The sequence below is a fragment of the Anser anser genome (genome assembly GCF_964211835.1).
Source record: "Anser anser genome assembly, chromosome: 13".
Classification (NCBI taxonomy): Eukaryota; Metazoa; Chordata; class Aves; order Anseriformes; family Anatidae; genus Anser; species Anser anser.
In genome coordinates this window covers 5,106,198-5,126,907 of record NC_139734.1, presented here as the reverse complement: position 1 = coordinate 5,126,907, position 20,710 = coordinate 5,106,198, and the positions used below count along the sequence as shown (strand labels likewise).

At 37.6% G+C, this 20,710-nt stretch overlaps 2 protein-coding genes across 15 annotated transcripts in view; one reads left to right on the top strand and one right to left on the bottom strand.

Moving 5' to 3' along the window:
- Nucleotides 1–20,710, bottom strand: part of NXT2 (nuclear transport factor 2 like export factor 2) — a 73,098-nt gene that overhangs the window by 29,966 nt on the left and 22,422 nt on the right. The window lies entirely within an intron of this gene.
- The window catches only part of ACSL4 (acyl-CoA synthetase long chain family member 4), a 39,221-nt gene that overhangs the window by 15,347 nt on the left and 3,164 nt on the right, over nucleotides 1–20,710 (top strand). For 4 of the 12 annotated variants that reach the window (XM_083797359.1, XM_083797362.1, XM_083797360.1 and 1 more), the window contains 14 exons: nucleotides 5,436–5,484; nucleotides 7,740–8,259; nucleotides 8,540–8,717; nucleotides 9,973–10,082; nucleotides 10,174–10,312; nucleotides 11,671–11,821; nucleotides 12,971–13,094; nucleotides 13,951–14,022; nucleotides 16,477–16,616; nucleotides 17,415–17,587; nucleotides 17,793–17,867; nucleotides 18,126–18,317; nucleotides 18,872–18,986; nucleotides 19,686–19,843. In XM_083797359.1, the coding sequence (XP_083653485.1) occupies nucleotides 7,909–8,259; nucleotides 8,540–8,717; nucleotides 9,973–10,082; nucleotides 10,174–10,312; nucleotides 11,671–11,821; nucleotides 12,971–13,094; nucleotides 13,951–14,022; nucleotides 16,477–16,616; nucleotides 17,415–17,587; nucleotides 17,793–17,867; nucleotides 18,126–18,317; nucleotides 18,872–18,986; nucleotides 19,686–19,843 (1,978 nt within the window). In that variant the 5' untranslated portion in view covers nucleotides 5,436–5,484; nucleotides 7,740–7,908. The remainder of the gene's footprint in view (nucleotides 1–5,435; nucleotides 5,485–7,739; nucleotides 8,260–8,539; nucleotides 8,718–9,972; nucleotides 10,083–10,173; nucleotides 10,313–11,670; nucleotides 11,822–12,970; nucleotides 13,095–13,950; nucleotides 14,023–16,476; nucleotides 16,617–17,414; nucleotides 17,588–17,792; nucleotides 17,868–18,125; nucleotides 18,318–18,871; nucleotides 18,987–19,685; nucleotides 19,844–20,710) is intronic. The other 8 variants (XM_083797357.1, XM_083797358.1, XM_083797365.1 and 5 more) reach the window with 2 other exon arrangements.

The window sequence follows — 20,710 nt, the reverse complement described above, 5'->3', positions numbered from 1 at the left end:
AAATGTCATTAACATTTGTTGTCCAGGCCTAATACCATGACTTGGTCGGTCTTAACTTGAATGCAAACACTTGTGCATTCATTGAAACAGTTGTACCCAACAAGGATAAACATAAATGCATCATCTCTGGATAAATATTAAAACATTTTTTATCCAGGAAGATTATTTGCTGTATTCCTTCATTTTTACTTGCAAAACACAAAGCACCTGTTGTCCTAATTGCCTTATGTGGAAGGATGTTGTTGAAATAATTACTATAAGCACAGGATAATGTCTTGAGGGGACATGAGCACCCTATGTCCATGGATATCTTCCTAATACTGATGATAAATCAAAAATGGATAAAAATGAATGTTTAATAGACCCAGGAAAGCAGCTGGCAACTAGAAGCAAAACAGTAGTTAGAAATTGCAAATGTAACATGTATCTGCAGTAACCCCCCCCACCAACACATTCATTCCATCTGACTTTGAAGATTGTAAAGCACCATACGTTACTTATTTACTTCTAATGTTTCCTGAAAATGCAGGGAAAACTGAGTTCTTAACTTTTCCATATTAAAAAAAAATGGCTTTGATTAAATTCTCACTTTGTTGGGAGTGTTCTGATTCGGAAAGCAAAGCAAAAACTATTCATTGACTGCTGAGTGAGGTGAACTCACGGCAGAGTTTAAGAAGTTACCAGGAAGAAGTAAGTCGTGTGAGCGTTGCTAGTCCCTTCCAATGCAAAGCAAACCAGCTTGACGTGAAATAGCACGGAACATCATGCCAGTATTTAGATGCCCGTGTTCCATACAGGAAAAAAAACAGTGGGAATGTTATCAAGTTCAGTATGGAGTCTCACTTGTGCTTTTGCATTGTTTTACTTCTCCCTTTTCTAGCTGAAGTGTCTCTCTTTGGCCTGCAGCCAGTATCTTCAATCACATTTTCAAGTCAGAATCACCCTTAAAAAGGTTCTAAACATACACTGGTTATCAAAATTAGGTTTAACCGCTTCCTTGTAGTTACATATTCTGCTAGAGACTGCACAAACAGCCCGTGATACGGACCCATTTTTTTGTAATGCATAACTCCAGTTTGAATATAAATTGTTTTAGGAGATTCGTGGAGACCTGGGGTATAGAATTTCTCAAGGATGGTGCATTTTTTGCCTTAAGACTCAGGCAAGAAAACTTATGGAAGATGCAGAAAATAGGGCTTCTGTATTTGTAGGTCTCGAACTTATTTGATCTTCTAGACCACATAATCCAACAATTTTAGGAGTCCTCTACTTCTGTATTTTTGCAAAGCAGCTTGCTATTGAGACAGAAGCAGAAAATGAAAAGATGATGATAACTTAAATCTCACTAGTTGGATCATCAGCGCCATTGAAGTCGCAAGTTCTCCATTGCAAAATGTTTTTTTAAACACAGACTCGTAACTAGGCAGTCTATACGTTAATAATCTTCTTCCCTGGTGTAATAACAATTCTTAATCAACTGTGTAGGTAGTTTTTGGTGAACTTGCATGGCTACAGTCCTCTGAAATTTGTCCTTGGTCATACTGCTTGCCTTTTCATGTGCTTACTATTAAAAGTTGGGTGAAACACTACAAACGCCTAGCTTTGCTGCTGAATCACAGAAGAGTAACGCTTGCCATAATGCCTGATGAGTCTCAGTTGTATGGTGAGATGTTTAAATCAGGCTGAAATACGTCTTTATTTCTGTATGTTTTCCTTCTTAATTTTTGTACCCTGTAGACAGTGTATTTTGTAGCTGTTGGAGGAGTCTTGAGGCAAAATCAGTATTTTTCAGTTGAGTGTTTTCTGGTTTTCCATCCTCTTCTGAAATACTGTGTATTCAAGCCAGCAAAAACGACTGTGTTCATTTCCTTTAACAAAAATGCCAGTGAGACAAAAGGTTGCCTTTCACTTCCTTTACCACAAAACCAGCGTTTTAACAGCTGAGCTTGCTGTTAGTTAAATTGAGTGCTAGCATACACAGACTGTAGTATAAATTGGATTGGCTTGTGACCTTGTCCGCCCAAGGTTTGTGATCAGGTTACAGCACAGGCTGAGCGCAGGCTGGTAAGGGAGGAAGTGTTGGAGTGAATGAGCCGAAGGTACTCACCGTGTGCGTTCTGCACAGTTTAATGAGGAAAAGTAACAAGAGGTGGGCCTGGAGGAAATACTTTCCTGGGTCAGTGGGTTCTCAGTGGACAGTTCTCACCTGTGGATTCCTGCCTTGGCCTTCTATGTTTTTTGCCTTTGGGGCACACAATCAGGCCTTATCTTTTCCCTAAATATTTGCTTGCCCTTATGCTACCATTAGAAGAGACAGTTTCACATCAGCCTGCTAGATAATTAGGAAATACAGGGTAAGAATGGCTGGTCTGCTTTCTGTTACAGTTGTGCTGGACGTTGCAGCAACAGATTTATGATATTTGACACTTACAAACTGATTTATTTTCACTTTTCTAATTGACATTAACTGCATATATGTCCTGAGGCAGTAAAACAGCAATGATTCATTTTTTTCTTGAAAACAAAAATGTGATTTTCATTTAGCAGCTAAGTAAAATCATTGCATTAACATTTTATCACTCAGCAGTAAGAGAAGTAAGACTTCCTAATACTACTTGTGGTTTAGCTATTTCATATAGAATCTATATTTAAGAAGGTTCTCCAGACCTCTGTCAGATCTGCTATATCTGACTTCCCCCTCTCCCTCTTTGTTCAGACATAGGTACTACTATTTACACTATAGACATAACAAGAGCTCTTGAAAACTCTCAAGATTTGGAGCCACTACTGCATTTACAGAGCACAGAAGTATTTCTGAAACTTGCAGGCATTACTGTGGAGCTTTTCATTGCCCCTTGACGTACAAAATTGTGTAAGAGGAAGATGTTTAGAAATCTGCCTGTGAGAAAGGAACAAAAATTGAACCTTGTGTACTTTTTTTTCTGAGTAACTCTTTTTTTATGAGTAACTTGCATTGATATTGGCAGAGTTTGTTTTTATAAAAAAAATGATATGATCTAAACACTCAATCATCTCCTTTAGTTTTTATTCTTTCAGTCTTTCTAACCCCAAAAGAGTTGTAATTAGTCACAACATTCTTCTCTTATGTAGAAATATTTTTATTCTTCTGTGTGACAGGTATAAACTTGGAAAATCAAAATTTGTAAAGAGCCTGGTAGTATGTGCTTTTTTTTTTATTGTGTTTAAGCTTGCTGCTTCTTTTTGACAACGCAGTATTTCTCGGGCTTTCTGTACTTTCCTTTTTAAATACTAAGCTCTGAGTTCCAGTACAGGAACAAATTCAAGACTAGTAGATATTGATTAAAATCCTTTCCAAAACCAGACTTTAATTAATACCCAATGTATTTATTTTTCCACTTATAAATTATGAATGTGTATTGTGCTTTCCAAAACGCTTCAATCTGCCTAAATGCTAGAGAAATGTGAACAGTTGTTACTTATTCATACTGGATTGTTTTGGAAGATTTCAGTACTTCCTGAAAGGAGTCAACCTTAAATAATTATGTTAAAGCCAGAATTGTGTCTCCATTTGAAGTTGCAAAGAGCTCAGTCATAGGAGAACCAGGATTTCCTCCAGTGTTGCTTTTAAATTAAACAAGCTTCTTACGTTGCAGATTTCTTTTTTTTTTAATCTAAAATGCTCTCCTTTTCCTGTCTAATGTTATCACTCTTACTAGAAGACTTTTTCTTAACATAATGAAAATACATTTAAGAAGTTGCAATGAATGTTTCAAATGGATCAGAAGTTTGTTTCCATCTAATAATGAGATGATATAGTAATCTGGGTCCCTGTCAAGCTTCTTAATGCGAGAGGAAGAACAGTAAACACTGTCATTCGTATACTTTCAATACTAAGCCTTTACAGCGTTTCAGGTTTGGCTAATTAAAGCCTTTCCTCATGAAGATAATAATTGCTGCCTTATTAAAATTAAACTGCATAGGATAAGATTTCTAGCCACAGACACTTTAGGTTTTGAGTTACACTTAGAAATGGTAGTTGTATGTGCAAAAGCTGGATATGTTGTTTCTGTGCTGTTTGAATACTTGAATGGAGAGAAGACAAAGGCATTTCCTCTATGAATAGTCACCTCCAGGGGTATAAACCCCTCTCCTTGTTCCCTACACACACTTGTACTCTTACTTAGTCCTATAAGCTCGTATGACTACTTAAAAGCTATTTTTTGTTTATATGTGTGTATATATATAAATAGCATAGTTGTTACTTGTTACTTTTATTTTCAGTTAAATTAATGAAAAGTTATGAAAAGAACCTGTCCTCTGATTACAAACTTTGTTCCACGGCCCTGACTCCCAGACAAGAGTAAAGGGTTGCATGTTATCTGTCGGAAGCTTTTAATTGAAAATATCGAAGTCACGTTACACCCAAAGAACGTCTCTTCCATCTGTGGCATAAAATACAGTACTGGTGCTTGTATGAGCATTCACATCGGTTACTTGTTCTCTGTAGCAAACGTGAACTATAGAATTTTTGTAACCCCCCAGCATGTACTACTACGAAGGGAAAGATTACCTCATGAATGAGGTTGCTGAAATGTACGCTGTAACATACCACTGCAAATGACAAATGAACTTCAGTCTGCAGAATTGCCGTTTCAAAATTGATAGAAGAAGCCTACTCACTTGAGGAAAATGTTTTGGAAATGCTGAAAACACAGCTATCTAGAAGAGAAACTACGTCTGGTTTTGATTTGTTTTGTTATCTTAGGCTTTCTTAGTCATGCCTGACGCACGCTTATTGCTGGGAACATGCGTCTCCTACATCAGGAACTGGAAGCTCTGCTGTTTCCAAAATAGATAGATAAGCTTCCAAATATTCTACTTAAATTGCACAATTAAAGGAAATAATAAATTTTGTAAGTCAGTATAGAATATTACATATTCTAAATATTCTCATATTACATAATAGCTGCGTATGGGTACAGTGACATTTTTTAATGTGACTACACTTTCATTTGGGAGCAAAGTTTACTGAGAACTATTACTTCGGTGGCAGCATGCATTTGGCTTGCCTCACAGCTGTCCTTGATTGTGCATTGATATGAACAGTACATCTCTCATTGTCCCTTTCTCTCAAGGACTAATTAAACTTAAAGACAGTGGAGGCATAAAGTATAATTTGAATAGCTAAGTTTGGCTTCTAACCAAATGGAATTGTTGTCTAGGTACATCTGCAAGTTCATTATGTCAGCCTGTTATGCATTATATTTAGAGTATGATAAATATTTATTGCGCATGAGTGTAGGACAGTGTAACGTCATAGGCTAGTCGTCTTCAGGAGCGTTAGGGGAGAGATTCTAAGAACAGCAGTGGAAATAATGCTTTCCTGCATAACATCCTTTCTGCAGGGCAAAAAATACCCAATCTCTAATACCTTTTTTTTTCTGTTTTAATAGAGATCTAATTGACACTGAATAAAACCCAGCCATCACTGTCAGATAGCTTGTAAGTATACATATGTGTGAAAATGTGTGTATGTGCGTGTATGTGTCTTTTTCTGTAAGTATGTTCAAAGGAAAAGGTCAAGTGTTTCTTCTTGGGTCTTAGCAAGTTTTTCCAGCGATTTCTGTTAAGAATTCCAGCTTATTTATGTCAAAATAGAAGCACTTTAAATTGCCACAAATGTGTACAGATTAGCTAAGCTCCCTGTTTATAAACACTTTTTAAAGTATTTCAAATTAATCTGAAATTTCAAGATGAATGAAATGCAACCTTTAACGTTTGCTTATGTGAACTTTAACATAACTGGCTGCAAGTGTACAAAGTGTGTTTGTACGTGCACTTCACTCAAATGCTAAAAGCAATTTCAACAGGGTACCAGTTTTAGGACAAAACAAACCTCGCCCATTAAGACCCTTTAATCATAATTTTATTATTTCAGGCAGTATTTAGAACATTCTGATGGGGTTTCTGTGTTAGTTTTAGCACTATGGCTGGCTTTTGTTTTAAATACAAGCACAACTGCTTCCTTTGGATCACTGAATTAACTGGAATGAAAATACCACACAAGATTTGTAATATAAACCGGTGACCTTCATTTTAGAGAACTGGAGCTTGGGAAAGTAAAATGATATGCCTTCTGCTGAGGTTTGACTGTTTGATGACTAGTTGATGATGAAGAGGTTAACTAAGGCAGACTAAGCATGTAAGCTTTGAAAAGAATGTAGAATTTTCTTTCTTTTTTTTTTTTTAAGAAAGTATGCAGAACACCCTTTTTTTCTGAACAAGTCTGAGCTTAGTTTCATACTTTACACTATCATTCAGTAGCAACTTGAGATTACAAGTTTTATTAAAAATATAACAACAAGGTGATGATGTTCCTTTTAAGTATCTGAAGATCTCTTAATCTTGTATTACGTTAAATGGTGATGATATTGGCTACAGCACAACTGCAGACAATGGAATTCTTATTAAGAACTCCAACAACCTATTAATACATTTCTGTTGTGCTGTTAATAGCAGCTGTCTTGTTTAACCTGAAATGTTAATTGTAGCCTCCCTCACCTGAGGTGGCAAGTACATTAATAAAGGTACATTTTGAGGTGTGCCTACGTTCTTTTAATTCCTGATGGAGCCCTGAAAATTTCCCTGTTCTCATCCATTCCGTTTACCAGATTTTGTCTGTGAAAGACTGGGCTTTGCTATAAGCTAGTCAGTATTTACTTCCCTGTGTCTGAGCTCCTTCTCTTTTGCTAGTGCACCTTTGCCTGTTATTTTTCCTGTCGTGTGCATTGTTCGTGTGTTTGCATGCTGTGTTTGCATGCCATCCAGATGAAGATAAGCACCTATGTCTTTTATGTGCCAGTAGAGACTAGTTACAGGCAAGCGGACTAGCCGCAACTGTGGTTCGTTATGATGGTTTTGTTTTTCTCCCATTTCAGTCTTTATTCAGGCCCAGTTCTCCTTAATGAAGACAGATTTCTGACATGCAGACAAAATCTTGCTAAATTGTGCTTTATTTTAAATTGGATTGCTTTTTCCATACCTGGAGTTCAGAAATGCACATATTGAAACAGTTGCTGGATTTTTTGGTTTCTTCTTTTAGGAGGGGGAAGAGATGCCAGGGGAGGGGAGAATCTATGTAATTGATCCCTTTCCAAGAATCTGACAATCATAGTCAAAAATTAGTAAATCAAAAATACAGTTGTTGTGGCAAAGTTAATAAAGCAATTTTGGAATATCCTGTAGCTTACATGTAGGTTTTTGAAGACTCTGTATCCAGATATATTTTAGTCTAAATATATGTTGATACAACATTCTGAAAGGCAGTAAGCAAACCTACTGTGTCACTCCATTGTAATACAAATATTTAGGGGGAAAACAACTGTTGACCTTTCCCATAATTATGCAATTGTAGCATTACACAAGTAGCTTTAACACAATATTATGATGTGAGAGGACAGACTTTATCTCTACAGCCCTGAATTATTCCAACAGAGATACTGGGGAAAAGTCTTTGAAAAGTAAATATTTGTGGATGCAACAAACAAGTATGGAAAAGATTCATCCTCTTTAATCTTCAGAGCAGTACACTGCTGTATCATGCAGTCTGTTAAATCAGTTAATTCAGTCTCCTTGGTCTTGATGCATTTGAGGTGAAATCTTAAAGGATTAAAACTATGGACTGACTATAATATTACTAATTTAATTCTTTTTTTTTTTTCTCCTGCTCTCTGCTTGGCTCTGGTCTTCACCCACAGGTGTCCACTGTTGGCTCTCAAAGGTTACTAAAATTTTAGCAGCTGCCTTGAAACAGAGCTACCTAAGCTTCACTTTACTGTTGCTTCTTCCTACGCCATACTGCACTGCTGCTTTTGCTCTTGCCTGCTTCAGAACACAATAAGAGATTTTCTTTTTTAAATACCTGCAATGAAACTTAGGCTAGAAGTATGCACCATTCTTTTGCTGCCTGTGTACTTGTTAATATCTGTGTACAGTATGCTTGTATTTATTCCATGGTATTTTCTTACCAACGCAAAGAAGAAAAAGGCTATGGCAAAGCGTTTAAAAGCTAAACCCATCTCGGACAAACCTGGAAGCCCCTACCGTTCTGTCACTCACCTTGACTCACTAGCAAACATAAACATTCCTGGAGCAGACACGTTGGACAAGCTGTTTGACCATGCTTTAGCAAAGTTTGGGAAAAAGGACTGTCTTGGGACCAGAGAAATACTGAGTGAAGAAAATGAAATGCAACCAAATGGAAAAGTGTTCAAAAAGGTAAAGCTTACAATTTTGTACTTAATTCTGATTCGGTTTTGAGCTGCTTTGCATCTTGCTTCACCAGCAGAGGCCTCATTAGTGGTCTTCCTTAGTCTTCTCTTTATGATATAAAATATCCAGTAGTTAAAGAATAACACGCTACTTGATGCACTATTTGTTCTGCTTCAAGCAAAATGAAAGCACTTGCGGTGTTAGGCACCAACTTAGGTAGGCAGGTAGTGCTGTACCAACAGCTTCTTGTAATCACAGGTGTGTTTTCTTTTGTTCCCTGCCCCAGTTAATCTTAGGAAATTACAAGTGGCTATCCTATGAAGAAGTAAATCAGAAAGTGAATCGCTTGGGGAGTGGACTGACTGCCCTGGGACTAACCCCAAAGAGTACTGTTGTCATATTCTGCGAGACCCGAGCAGAATGGATGGTTGCAGCTCTAGCCTGCTTCAAGTATAACTTTCCTCGTGAGTGCTGAACTTGTTTGCTTTGAGTATATTTTAGAACCATTCTGCAGCACAGCTTTGGCTGTTAAGAATTTCGAATGTTCCAATCCTGTCACTGATGGTATGAGAATTTAATAAACTTACTCTGCATGAATTTCCTTGCTCATACTTATGAGACTATTCTTTTTGATTCTATTGTAGCAACATTTTAGGTATTAGAATAATGGAAAGGTACAGATACTACTCAGGTTTTATAAAATATTCTGAAGACTCGGTGGTTGCGTTTCCCCCCAGACTATGGAATGTTTATAGCATTTCCTGTCTGTAATCTGACTTCTGCATCTGACACATGAAATGGCTATTGGAAGAGAGAAGAATAGTAATCAAAATTATATGCTAGTCTGAGGGTTTTTTTGTAACTTTTAAGTTGTTCAAGTTCATTACCATTATGTACATGCTTTTTTTTTTTTTTTTTTTTTACTTATTTAAGCAGTCAAATATTTAACCTAACCTGAGGCATACAAACTTCTTGGTGAAGTAGCAAAGGTTCCTACAGAGTAATGTAACTCTTTTTGTCCTTTCTATATGATCCCTACTTCACAGGAACATTAACCTCCTTTAATGTTTTTTGGAGGTTAAATTTGAGACAGTAGCACAATATTAAAGGAAAGTACTTTTCTCAGTAGAAAAGGTGAACTCCTCAGTGCCTGTGAGGCACTTAATGTCATTTCTGTGACCGATTGGGGTTAAAAATAATCTAGCACCACGAAAACCATTCTGATTCCTTAACCTGATTTTCTGCCCTGCCCCCATCAATAATTTCATGGAAACAAGTGAAGTAGCTGACACAGTGGCTGCATAAGCTGGCACTGCAGCTGAAAGAGCTGCTTGTAGGAGTGCACAGCTCTAACCAGTGGTGGTGACGCTGAACACCGCAGGACACCTCTCCCCCTGCGGTCTGGTTGCAGAGCGTTCAGAGGAAGAACACGTTCTTAGTTGCTTACAGTGCAACTGCATTTTTGTTGAGTTTTGGTTGGTCTCTGTTCCACAGAACTGTCCTCCTCATTCCGGAGATCACTTGTAGCATAACCTCCTGATGTGGGAAAATTAAAAACTGTTTGGTTTCCTATTTGGAAAATTCCCTATTGAGTTAATTTCCCCCTACCTCTCAGCCCCCTGCCCCCAGTAATGCACTGCAGTGAGCTATAAGGCATGAGCTTTTGTGTTTCATATTATTTTAACTTTTCTTTTGTTCTCTCTCCCTTCAATGTAACAGTTGTTACGTTGTATGCCACCCTGGGTGAAGAGGCAGTAACCTATGGTCTCAATGAATGCGGAGCATCGTATCTGATCACTAGTGCAGAACTTCTTGAGAGCAAACTTAAGGTAATTTGGCACCAGCTTTACCTGCTTACGAGCAATCCTACAGTCACTTTACAGCGCAGTCAATGCTAACAGTTTCCTTTGTGTCCTGTAGGCTGCATTGCCACAAGTCTCCTGTCTTAAACATATAATTTATGTGGACAATAAAACCATCAATAAATCTGAATACCCTGAAAATGTGGAGATTCATAGTATGCAGACAGTGGAAGAGCTGGGAGCCAAACCAGAAAACTGTAAGTGAAGCACTTCAGAGAACTGATCGAGTAATGTTAACAGTGAAATCAGATGTAGTCTAAGAGGGCTGGGTAGCAGTAAAAACAAACATGCAGATCTCTAACAGGAAGGAAGTGGTAGATCACCAGTTCATCCTCTGGCTTCCTTTAAATAAGTGGATAATTTGTTTGATCCCTATTTAGTGTCTTGTACCTTTTGTTCAGGTTTCAGGTATTTCAGGATAAAGCTTACTTTCTAAAATACAGCCAGAATAACTAACTCTAAGACTCTGCCTTTGTTTTAGGAAGTGAAGTAGAATATGGTGCAGTGTTCCATTTTCTGCTCCTCCTACCTTTTATTCATCTTATTTTTCACTATTTGTCCTCAGAGGAGAAAGCACTCGTGGGTTTTTTGCTTATTGGCTTGGACATGTCTTTTTTCTGAACCTATCTGTGCCTAGAAAGCACCTTGAGCTAGAGAAACAACCATTACATAACCCTTGCTATGCTGGGCAGCCAGGAGCAACCCTAACATTGTCGTTAAGGAAGGAAAAAATCCAACCTCATCTCTTTTCCTTAACTCTGTGCTCTGCACTTAGCCAGATTTTCTATCTCCTGAAAAAGAGGAGATAAACTGGCAAAGGAGTTTTTTTGCAGAGAACTACACATTCATTACAACTGCTTATCTTTGATCAGCTTGAAGTCCTGATGCAGACCAACAGTTACTGTTTCGTTGTGTTGTAGTTGTTTTGAAAAACCCCTCTGCTTCCCTTGTAGACACTTCTGTTGCCTCTCTAGCTCTGAAAGCCATGAAAGCCTGATGAAATGACTTTCATCCTCAGAATAAGTGCCAAGGGATTAAAACAAAAATCAAAAGTCAACTGTTTTAAGTTTAAGCTGCTTGTTAGTGGAAAAGCAGAAAAGTAGTCTTCTCAGCTCCGTAACCCTGGCTTTGGAAGAGTGACTGACAGAAAAGCTGACTCACGGCTTTTTGTTTGTTTTCAATCTGTTGTTTCTCGCCAGTATTTCTCCCCTTCACTGCCTTTGACAGATTTACTGGATCTTCAGCAGGCTTTTTCTATGAAAATTCCAGACAGCTATAAAACGTAATGGTAAAAGTACCACCCAGATTGTGTAGATGCCCCAAAACTGGTTACTCCTTTGGAAATCTGCCTTCCCTCACATCTTCTTAAAAGGAGACCACAACTCTCTTCATCACTCACTTCTGCAACCACGACTGACAACTTAGCAGCACATCGTACTTGCCTTTCCTGAAGTATCTATTTCACACTGGTTGACTACCGAAATTTTTCCATTGGTTAATTACAGAAATAAAAATTTATAAAGTATTAATGGAGTTTTTCTCTTGCATTTTGCAGCAAGCGTTCTGCCAAGCAGACCTGTTCCTACAGACTTGGCTTTAGTAATGTACACCAGTGGCTCTACAGGGAGACCTAAAGGAGTGATGATGCAGCACAAAAACTTGATAGCTGGAATGACAGGACAGTGCGAGAGAATACCTGGGCTGGGGTAAGAAACACTTGGTTGTCGTGTGTGTGCAGAGGTAAAACAGAACCTCCAAAAGTGCCTACGTTTATAGAAAGCCTGTTGCTGGCACCAGGTGTTAGCAAGCTCCTTGATTTCATTGTGAGCCCACTAATCTTTAATTTATATGAAGTAGGTCTTGTGTTTGTGAACCTACTCTGATCTTCTGTATCTTGTCCCACATGCTTTTTCTACTCTCCCTTTTTGTTTTCCTCTCACCCTTAGCTACAGGTATGTGATGGATTTTGCACTCTTTTATGCATTAAAAGACATCATCAGATAAAGAAATTCCTCATTTAGTCAACTTTTTTTGCTAGATGTTTTCAGGCAGCTAGAATCACTTCAGGAAGTATGCCAAAGCCTGCCACTTCCATTTATTTAGAGAGACCACTGCTGGATGGATAAGACACATACTGCAGAATCTGCTCAAGTATACTCCACTGAAACGGGGACAGAAATAATAAATTGCTTTGATTATAGTATAGCCAATTGCAAACACCCTCATTAATATTTTGAAGAAATTCTTCATGAATGTGGATGTCTTTGTTACTGCATTCACAAAGAATTTAATAGCTAAAATAACCTACGTTAAACTCCTTTCCTGGTGAGATATAAAAACACTTCTGACCTAATGCTGAAAGCTTCTGTAAAGTAACAGCTCTAAGGTTCTTCCTGAGAAATCTCTATTTCCTGAAATAAGCCTCTGTAAGTCAGTTATCAGCTCTTCACTAACTTATTTTAGAAGGAGATGCTATGATGATGTAAGGATTTGTAAATCACTGGTGATTCTTTTAAAATACTGATTTCATTCTTGATTTGGTACTGGGGATGAAACCTCCCACAAGGAGAAATGGCAATGGAGCAGCACTAAGGAAACTTTGAGTTTCCTAGAAAACAAGGCAGACCCTGTAATTCATACTGATTTCACTAAGGTAGGATTTTACCAATTTAGTTGATAAACTGGTTTAAAATCACACCTTTCTTGCATACAGAAGAAAAAGCCTCACTTGTGATCCGAGTTTAAAAAAACAACAAAAAACAACAAAACAAACCTAAATACAGCATAAAACAATTATGCAGTATTTTCAGTCCACTGTGCATCACTGTTAATTAGATAATCCTTTCCTTTACTAGACCCAAGGATACTTACATTGGTTATTTGCCCCTGGCCCATGTATTGGAATTGACAGCAGAAATTTCTTGCATCACTTACGGCTGCAGGATTGGATATTCCTCTCCACTTACACTATCGGATCAGGTGAGGAGGGGAAAAGGCAAAAGCAAACTTAAGCTTTCACAGTCTACATTCTTCTTGATTAGCTATTCTCTTCCAGTAAAGAAATGTTGATGTATATGGTACACTTCTGAAATATTTTTTTTTTCAGAAAATGATGCAAATTAACATTCCTGGTAGAACTAGAGCTGCAGGTCACGCCATATAAACGTTTATTTAAACTTTTGCTTTTATGATACTTACGAAATCTAAAAGCCTAATAAATGTGTATAGCGTTATCTATTGGAATATCAGGATATGAACAGCTATTAATATACTAACTGAACATAAGACTGCTTAAAGTTATTTTAAGTTTTCAGTCTATTAGTTCTTTACCCCATTATCATAACTCTTCTATTTAGCTTTTTGCCTTATTCCATTTACCAATGAAGATAAATAAGAGCAAATTAAGCTAGAAAAGAAAGCTTCTGCACATTTTGCTGGTGTAGAGACTACACTGGACAAAAATCAACCAACCAAAAAAAATCAACACACAAACCAACAACAAAAACACACCACACCACAAAACACTCCTGGAGTTAAATGGAGGAGAGTGCAAGAACTAGAGGGAGGAAACAGAATAAAAAGTTATACAAGGTGGACTTGCTTTACCCAGTTGGACTTGTAAAACATCTGATATTTTGGTTGAAATTGCTGTTAATCAGTACTTTTTCCAATCATGATGGAAAACAATATACATTTTAAGCAGGAAACGTTATATGGAGTGAAAGGGGAAGAGATTTAAACAAATTATGTTAGCATGTCTCCCTCCCTTTTTGTCTTTCTTTGAAGAGCTGCCTGGTTTTCACCTTCATAAATTAACGTTTTCTCCTTATTACAGTCAAGTAAAATTAAGAAAGGAAGCAAAGGAGACTGTACTGTACTTAAGCCTACACTGATGGCAGCTGTGCCTGTAAGTATGCAGATGCATGTATGTTTAGCAAAAATGGTGCCTTCTGCCTTGTTCATGCTAGCATGCCTATCTACTGAGTTTTTTTTTCTTTTTTGTGTGTGTAAGAAACTCTTATTAACAGGCAAGGAAGTAGAATATAGAAATCCCAGTTGGCATTGCCTGAGTTGGAGAACTGATGCTGCAAACAAGCACAAGAATATACCTATGTTTAGGCCAAGACCCTTTTTGATCCAAAACTGTAAATGTTTTTTAGTAGTTTCAAGTGATGTTTTACTGGGCTTATTGAAGCAACAACAGGCCACAGAAGGTCTTTAGCATTCCCAGTCTGAAAGTTCCTTTTGCACAGGGAGAGAGCAGCATGGATTTGTCTAAGACTGACACTTGAAACAGACCAGTTTTTGGCAGAGATACAGAACTTAGCAAGTTAAGCTCTGCTGTTGCAGCTGTCAGGGTGCTTGCTTTTAGCTGCTTTGCCTGCAAGCAAAAAGTCTCGTGCTGTTCTCAGTGTAAGCAGGCCCCTGTTTAGTCTCCTCGTATAAGAAAAAAATGGTCCAGAGACTGCAACTGCTGTTTCTGCAGCTTATGTTAGCCTTTAGGTGACCAGGCTTCTCTATTCCCTAAGGTCTTGGTGCTATCAAAAAAAAACCCAAAAACCCACCCCGCAAATATTTGCTTCTTTCTGCTGCAAAAAGCTTCCATGTGTGCCCTGAAGTCACATTTCCCTCTTTTATGGTTATATCACAGCTGTAGCTCAGAAAACCAGTAGCATCCGCTTCTGCCACACTGGCAGGTGGGGTTGGGGGAGGAGGATTTGGTCTTAGTTAGGAACATGGAGTTTTGATTGATCATGGATTTGGTTGTTCCGCAGACTCTTTTGTGAATAGCCAAAAGTTTTAAAATCAATTACTAACTTGCTTTTTTAAAAAATATTAATAATATACATAGGCTACATCTTTTTCTTAGTAATTCACTGAGTGAAAATTAATCACTTAGAGCCTCAACTTTTTGTAAAATAGCCATTTCAATTTATTTCTTAGGGAAAACTGAACTGTTGGACTGCTAGTAAAAAGTGTAAATTTAAAATATGAACATAACCCCTTTTTGGAAAGAAAATAAAAAAGTGTATGGGCCAGAAAAAAAAACAAAAAAACAATTTCATGTGAATTAACTGCAGAACTGTGAAGCGCTAACAGTGATAATAGTGAACCCTGCCTAAATGTCTTGATTCCAGAGACTTACTATCATAAAAAAATGACAGAGTGGAAAATAAAATTGAAACTGATGACCCATTTTCAGTTGGCAGCATATAGGATCTAGACTCCAACAATCTATAGCAGAGAGGAAAGTCCTAGTAGGAACACAACTAACCTTGCCTGAGAAATATTTTGATTCCTAGCTGTATTGTCTTGTTTTTATCATCAAAATATGATAACATCACTAGTAATTAGAATGCATAAGGAATGAAAAAGAAAATTATAACAGAATCCAGAGGCACAAATATTCCTAAGTATTTAATTGGGTCAGAATGTTGCAATAGCTGTTAGTTCTTCATTCTGGCCTTTATGATGCTGCATACCTTGTCATGCCATTGCAGTCTTTCCAAGAAGTTACCATGAATTCTGCTTTAAGATATATCTGGCTTTTGGAAATTCTCTTGGAAAAGGAAGTGATGAAATTTCTTACTTCATTCCCTTGTGCTTGCCAGTTGCCACGAATAAAGCACAGCTTCAGGACTCCTAAGCATGATTCATCTTCCATGGCATATACAAAGCTTTAGCAGAGAGATTTAGCTAAACTTGAAGTCAAGGTTTTGTAAATCAGTTTGTCACGCTTTGGGTACAGATTAAGGTGTTCTTGATAAAACTTGCTGTTTCATTGTTTACATTATTACACTATAACATTACCCAAGATTTGTTGCTGGGGTTGATAGAGAAGACATCTTTAGAACAAGGGGTGGGAAGTATTTTAAATGAAATCTGAGGTTTAGAAAGCAGTTTGCAGAAAAAGTAACTGTGAATTACTGCAGTATGTCTGAAGATCCACAGTGGCTACTCACTTGCCCTTAACTTGTATGTATACCTAATTCAAGGCAAGTTTGCTAAAATAAGCTATATACTACAGCATGAGGGTTCTTTCTCTTAAGTGATACTGTTGTGAGGAGATCTAAGCAAGTGGAGAAAAGTGAGGTCACTGCTTTTTGTACTGTGTTTTCAACACTTCATTCCACCCATTTCAAACAGCTCCAAGCCACAGTGGTCTATAAATTGACTGACTGATCACACATTAAAAGCATTAGAGTTTAGCACTGCTTCAGCAATGATGCAGGTATTTTCATTCTTGCTGTATTACCTGTTTAAAATGAAGAGTAATAGTTGTTTTTATTATTATTCGTAGCATGAAATTTGCAAATAGTAGTCTATGTGGTAATCTTCCTTGCTCTTTTGAACACTGTAGGAAATAATGGACCGAATTTATAAAAATGTCATGAGTAAAGTTCAAGAGATGAACTACATTCAGAGAACTCTGTTCAAGATAGGGTATGACTACAAATTAGAACAAATCAAAAGGGGATATGATGCACCTCTGTGTAACATGTAAGTATCAATCATGGTCAAGCTGCACTTTTTTCATTGTGACTTGTTAATGGTCTAAAAGAATAATCATCTGAACTATCTGACATAAGACAATTCTATTGCAACATGCAAATATGATCTAATAACTAAACTGAAATAATCCAGGTTCTTACAGGAAACAGAGGAGACATTTACTGGCAATCACAGAATATCCTGGGTTGGAAGGGACCCATGGGGATCATCAAGTCCAACCCTTGGCTCCACACAGGAATCAGACCCTATCATAGCCCTCCTTTAGATGCTGTCTTATTAGACAGCTTTATGTCCTTCTGATGTTGCATTGCCCAAACGTGCACACAGTGCTGGAGGTGAGGCTGCACCACACGATCCCTGCCCTCACCCAGCTAGCCAGGCCATGCTTGAGGCACCCCAGGTAGGGGTGGCCCTCCTGGCTGCCAGGGCATGCTGAGGCCTCGCCTTCACCTTGCATTCAGAATGCCCAGGTCCCTTTCTGCAGGGCTGCTCTCCAGCCTCAGAAGGACTAATCTTCAGAACAGGTGACTAGGTAAATGTTCACTGGATTTCCTTTTTTTTTTATTGATAGAATCTGATGTCTATTTAGGTAGCGTATAGGAATTCTGCCATCTTCAAATGTTACACAGGAGGTAAGGTTTTTGATTATCCCTGCTGTCCACTAAAGTCCGTGAATGATTAAGTTATTTTTAAGGTGTTTCAGGTAGGAAGAAGGATTGTTTCTTATCTCTTTTATAAAAGTGATCTGAGTGAACGATCCTTAAATACTTTTTCCCTTCTTTCAAGGCTGTTGTTTAAGAAAGTCAAGGCCCTACTAGGAGGGAATGTCCGCATGATGCTTTCTGGAGGAGCACCACTTTCGCCTCAAACACAAAGATTCATGAACATCTGTTTTTGCTGCCCTGTTGGTCAGGGCTATGGATTAACAGAAACATGTGGAGCAGGAACAATTACAGAAGGTAGTTAAAAAATTCTGGGAATACATTTTATATATATATATTTTTTTAAAATAAATATTTTCTGTTTTTTTAAGGTAAAGTCAGAATAGCTGTAGCTCTTATCTCAAGTTACTTTACTGCAGTTAAGCTGTCTTCCTGTCTATGGTTTGAGTTTATATTTCAACATGAAAAAAATCTTTGTGTTCTTCCTTGTTCTTTCCCTAAGTTGCTGATTATAGCACTGGCAGAGTTGGAGCTCCTCTTATTTGCTGTGAAATAAGATTAAGAGACTGGCAAGAAGGTGAGCATTAAGTGTTTTAACTTCAGAGCAACTAATTCTGTTAAACTAATATATATACTAATATAACTATTCCTGTTATAAGCTGTTTTCCTTGCCTATCTGCTTGGCTAGGTATCGCATATGAAGTAACTGCTCTTAACCTTTGATAGTAGCTGTTATTTTGTGTGCATGCTTTAACCTGAAGTTTCAAAACATTTTGTTGGCAGTAGAATACATGACCTGAAAATAATAGTGTGCGGATTTCTGTTTTGTTTTCAGGGGGCTATACTAACAGAGACAAGCCTAATCCTAGAGGAGAAATAATAATTGGTGGACCTAATGTCTCAATGGGCTATTTTAAAAATGAAGAGAAGACAACAGAAGATTTCTCCATTGATGAGAACGGTCAGAGGTGGTTTTGTACTGGAGATATAGGAGAATTTCATCCAGATGGGTGTCTGCAGATCATAGGTTGGCCTCACTTTTTGCTATCTTAATCTACTGCAAGATCTTGACTGAACATAATTGTAAGCATGTTATTAATCCTGTTGGCTTTGACAGGCCTTATGTTACTCAAGGTTACCTGCTTGCAAAATCACAGTATAAAACACATTCCCCAAAGTCTCCACAATTATAAGAAAATTTTGGAAGTGGTGTTGTTTCATATAATGTTAGTACTATTTAAATTCAGCACACAAGCTTTGAGGAGTAAATGTAAGATTAATATTTTGGTATTCATTGCAAAGCTTTAAAATTACAATCTCCGTAACTTCCATACATGTTTTGTGACAAGAAGTGTAGTGCTACATAAACTTCTTTACAGAAGCCTTTATAAAGTTTCCAGAATACGTTTATGGCATTAGCCTTTTTATAATTTGAGTAAAATGCTTTAACTCCTTGTAATTCACCTTTACATGGCATGGCACAGAATACCTATATACTGGCTTTGAAAATGAGTGTGGAAGTGCAGAAGTTTAAATGGAGTAAGCTTTTTTTTTTTTTCCTTCTTTCCCTTCAACTCCTAGATCGTAAAAAAGACTTGGTAAAGCTACAAGCAGGAGAATATGTGTCTCTGGGCAAAGTAGAGGCAGCACTGAAGAACTGTCCGTTGATTGACAATATCTGTGCTTATGCCAAAAGGTAAGACTAGTTTTACTGTTTAGAGGTTTAAGGTAATTTAGGGTAAACATGAAATGCAAGCTCTGACCCTTTGATATACTTTTCTATTGATATACTACAGTTTTCCATGTTTTCCACTGAATAAAGTGTGAGCTATAAAGAGCATCTCTGAAGTAGCACAGGCTCCCAGATTCCCCCAAACTGGGCTCTTCTTTTGGCATTTCTCCTGTTGTAATTCATTCCAGCTTCATCCCATCTCCTCCCCAAACAGGTGTAGTTTAGCATGTACTTTAGCCTTCTGTCAGAATAACAGAGAAAAGATAATTGGACATTTTGCACCTGATCTAAAGCTCTCTGAGTTTTGGAAATAGCCTGGGTGTCTCCTTCCACCTGCTTATACATACTACATGAAGGGAAACTGCAGAGAACTACTTAAGCACCAGATGCAGTTGGGAAGCTAAATTATGCTATAATTTCGCAAGCGCACATTAAGTATGATACTGATCAAACTTAACCACTTAACTTAGAACCTGACCTTTGATGGTCAGAAGTTGTGAAAACCTAACATAAAAGAAAAACTCTGTATGGCGGAATAAGTGCATTTCAAAAAGCACTGTGGATCTGTGTATATAACATCAAGTAAGTGCTTTACTCCTTGAAATGGAAGCTTTCAACTGTTTTAATCTTTTTTTCCTTCCTTCTCTTGCTATCCTGTGGTAGTGACCAGTCTTACGTGATCAGTTTTGTGGTTCCCAATCAGAAGAAGCTGACTGCATTAGCTGAGCAGAAAGGTATAAATGGAACCTGGGTAGATATTTGTAACAATCCTGCAATGGAAGCTGAAATACTGCGAGAAATTAAAGAAGTGGCAGACAAAAGTAAGTAAAGTGACATAAAGTTAGCCAATCTTACGGTGCTTGTCCAGCAGAAGTTTTCAGTTATCCTCACTAACTTCCCTTCCTTCTGCCTTTTGATTCTGCCTTTACCAAAACTTAGAGGAGTTTTATCACAGGCAACCACCACATCAAATTCATCCCTGTTATGCCAGGAATTTACTACTTTTTTTTTCCCCTCAAGAAAATAGAGACTTTTAAAAACTAATTTCTAAATTATCCTGTCTATAGACAGGTTGCTTGTTTAATGCGGTTAAAGTAAGAATCTAAGGGGCTGTCAGTTTGGAAGGAAAATTACAAGATGCTTGCTGGTAAGAAAATTAGTTAACGAGATATCTCGAATATTTTTTCTGTGCAACTGTGTGTCCTACAGTTTTGAACCACCATGACCCTTATGTTTGTATTGGCTTAAAGCCTACTATTCCTTGCTACAGTGCTGAATGATCAAAAGCCTCATCAATTTGTAGATCTATGACTTGAGTTTAAACATTTTAATGTTATTCCATCATGAACTAAGTAATTATTCTCCACATAGATTTGTTATTCAAAGTCTCTGCTTATACCTTCTTTTTACTTTCTAGAGAGTCATCTACTATTTAGATACAGCTATATTTTTTTCCAAAAGCACTTCAGAGACTATCCTGATTTTTAGCAGAACATAATGCACCTTCATCATGAGCAGGCATGTAACTAAGTAGGATGAAACAGTACGTTCCGATACCTGTTTGAAGTTCGAGACAGAGCTCCAGGGAACAGACATCCCAACTGCCCTGTATTTGCTGCCACCTAGAGGCTGTGCTGCCACAAGTTGTCCTAGAAATTCAGCTACAAGACAGAATGGGTCCTCTTACA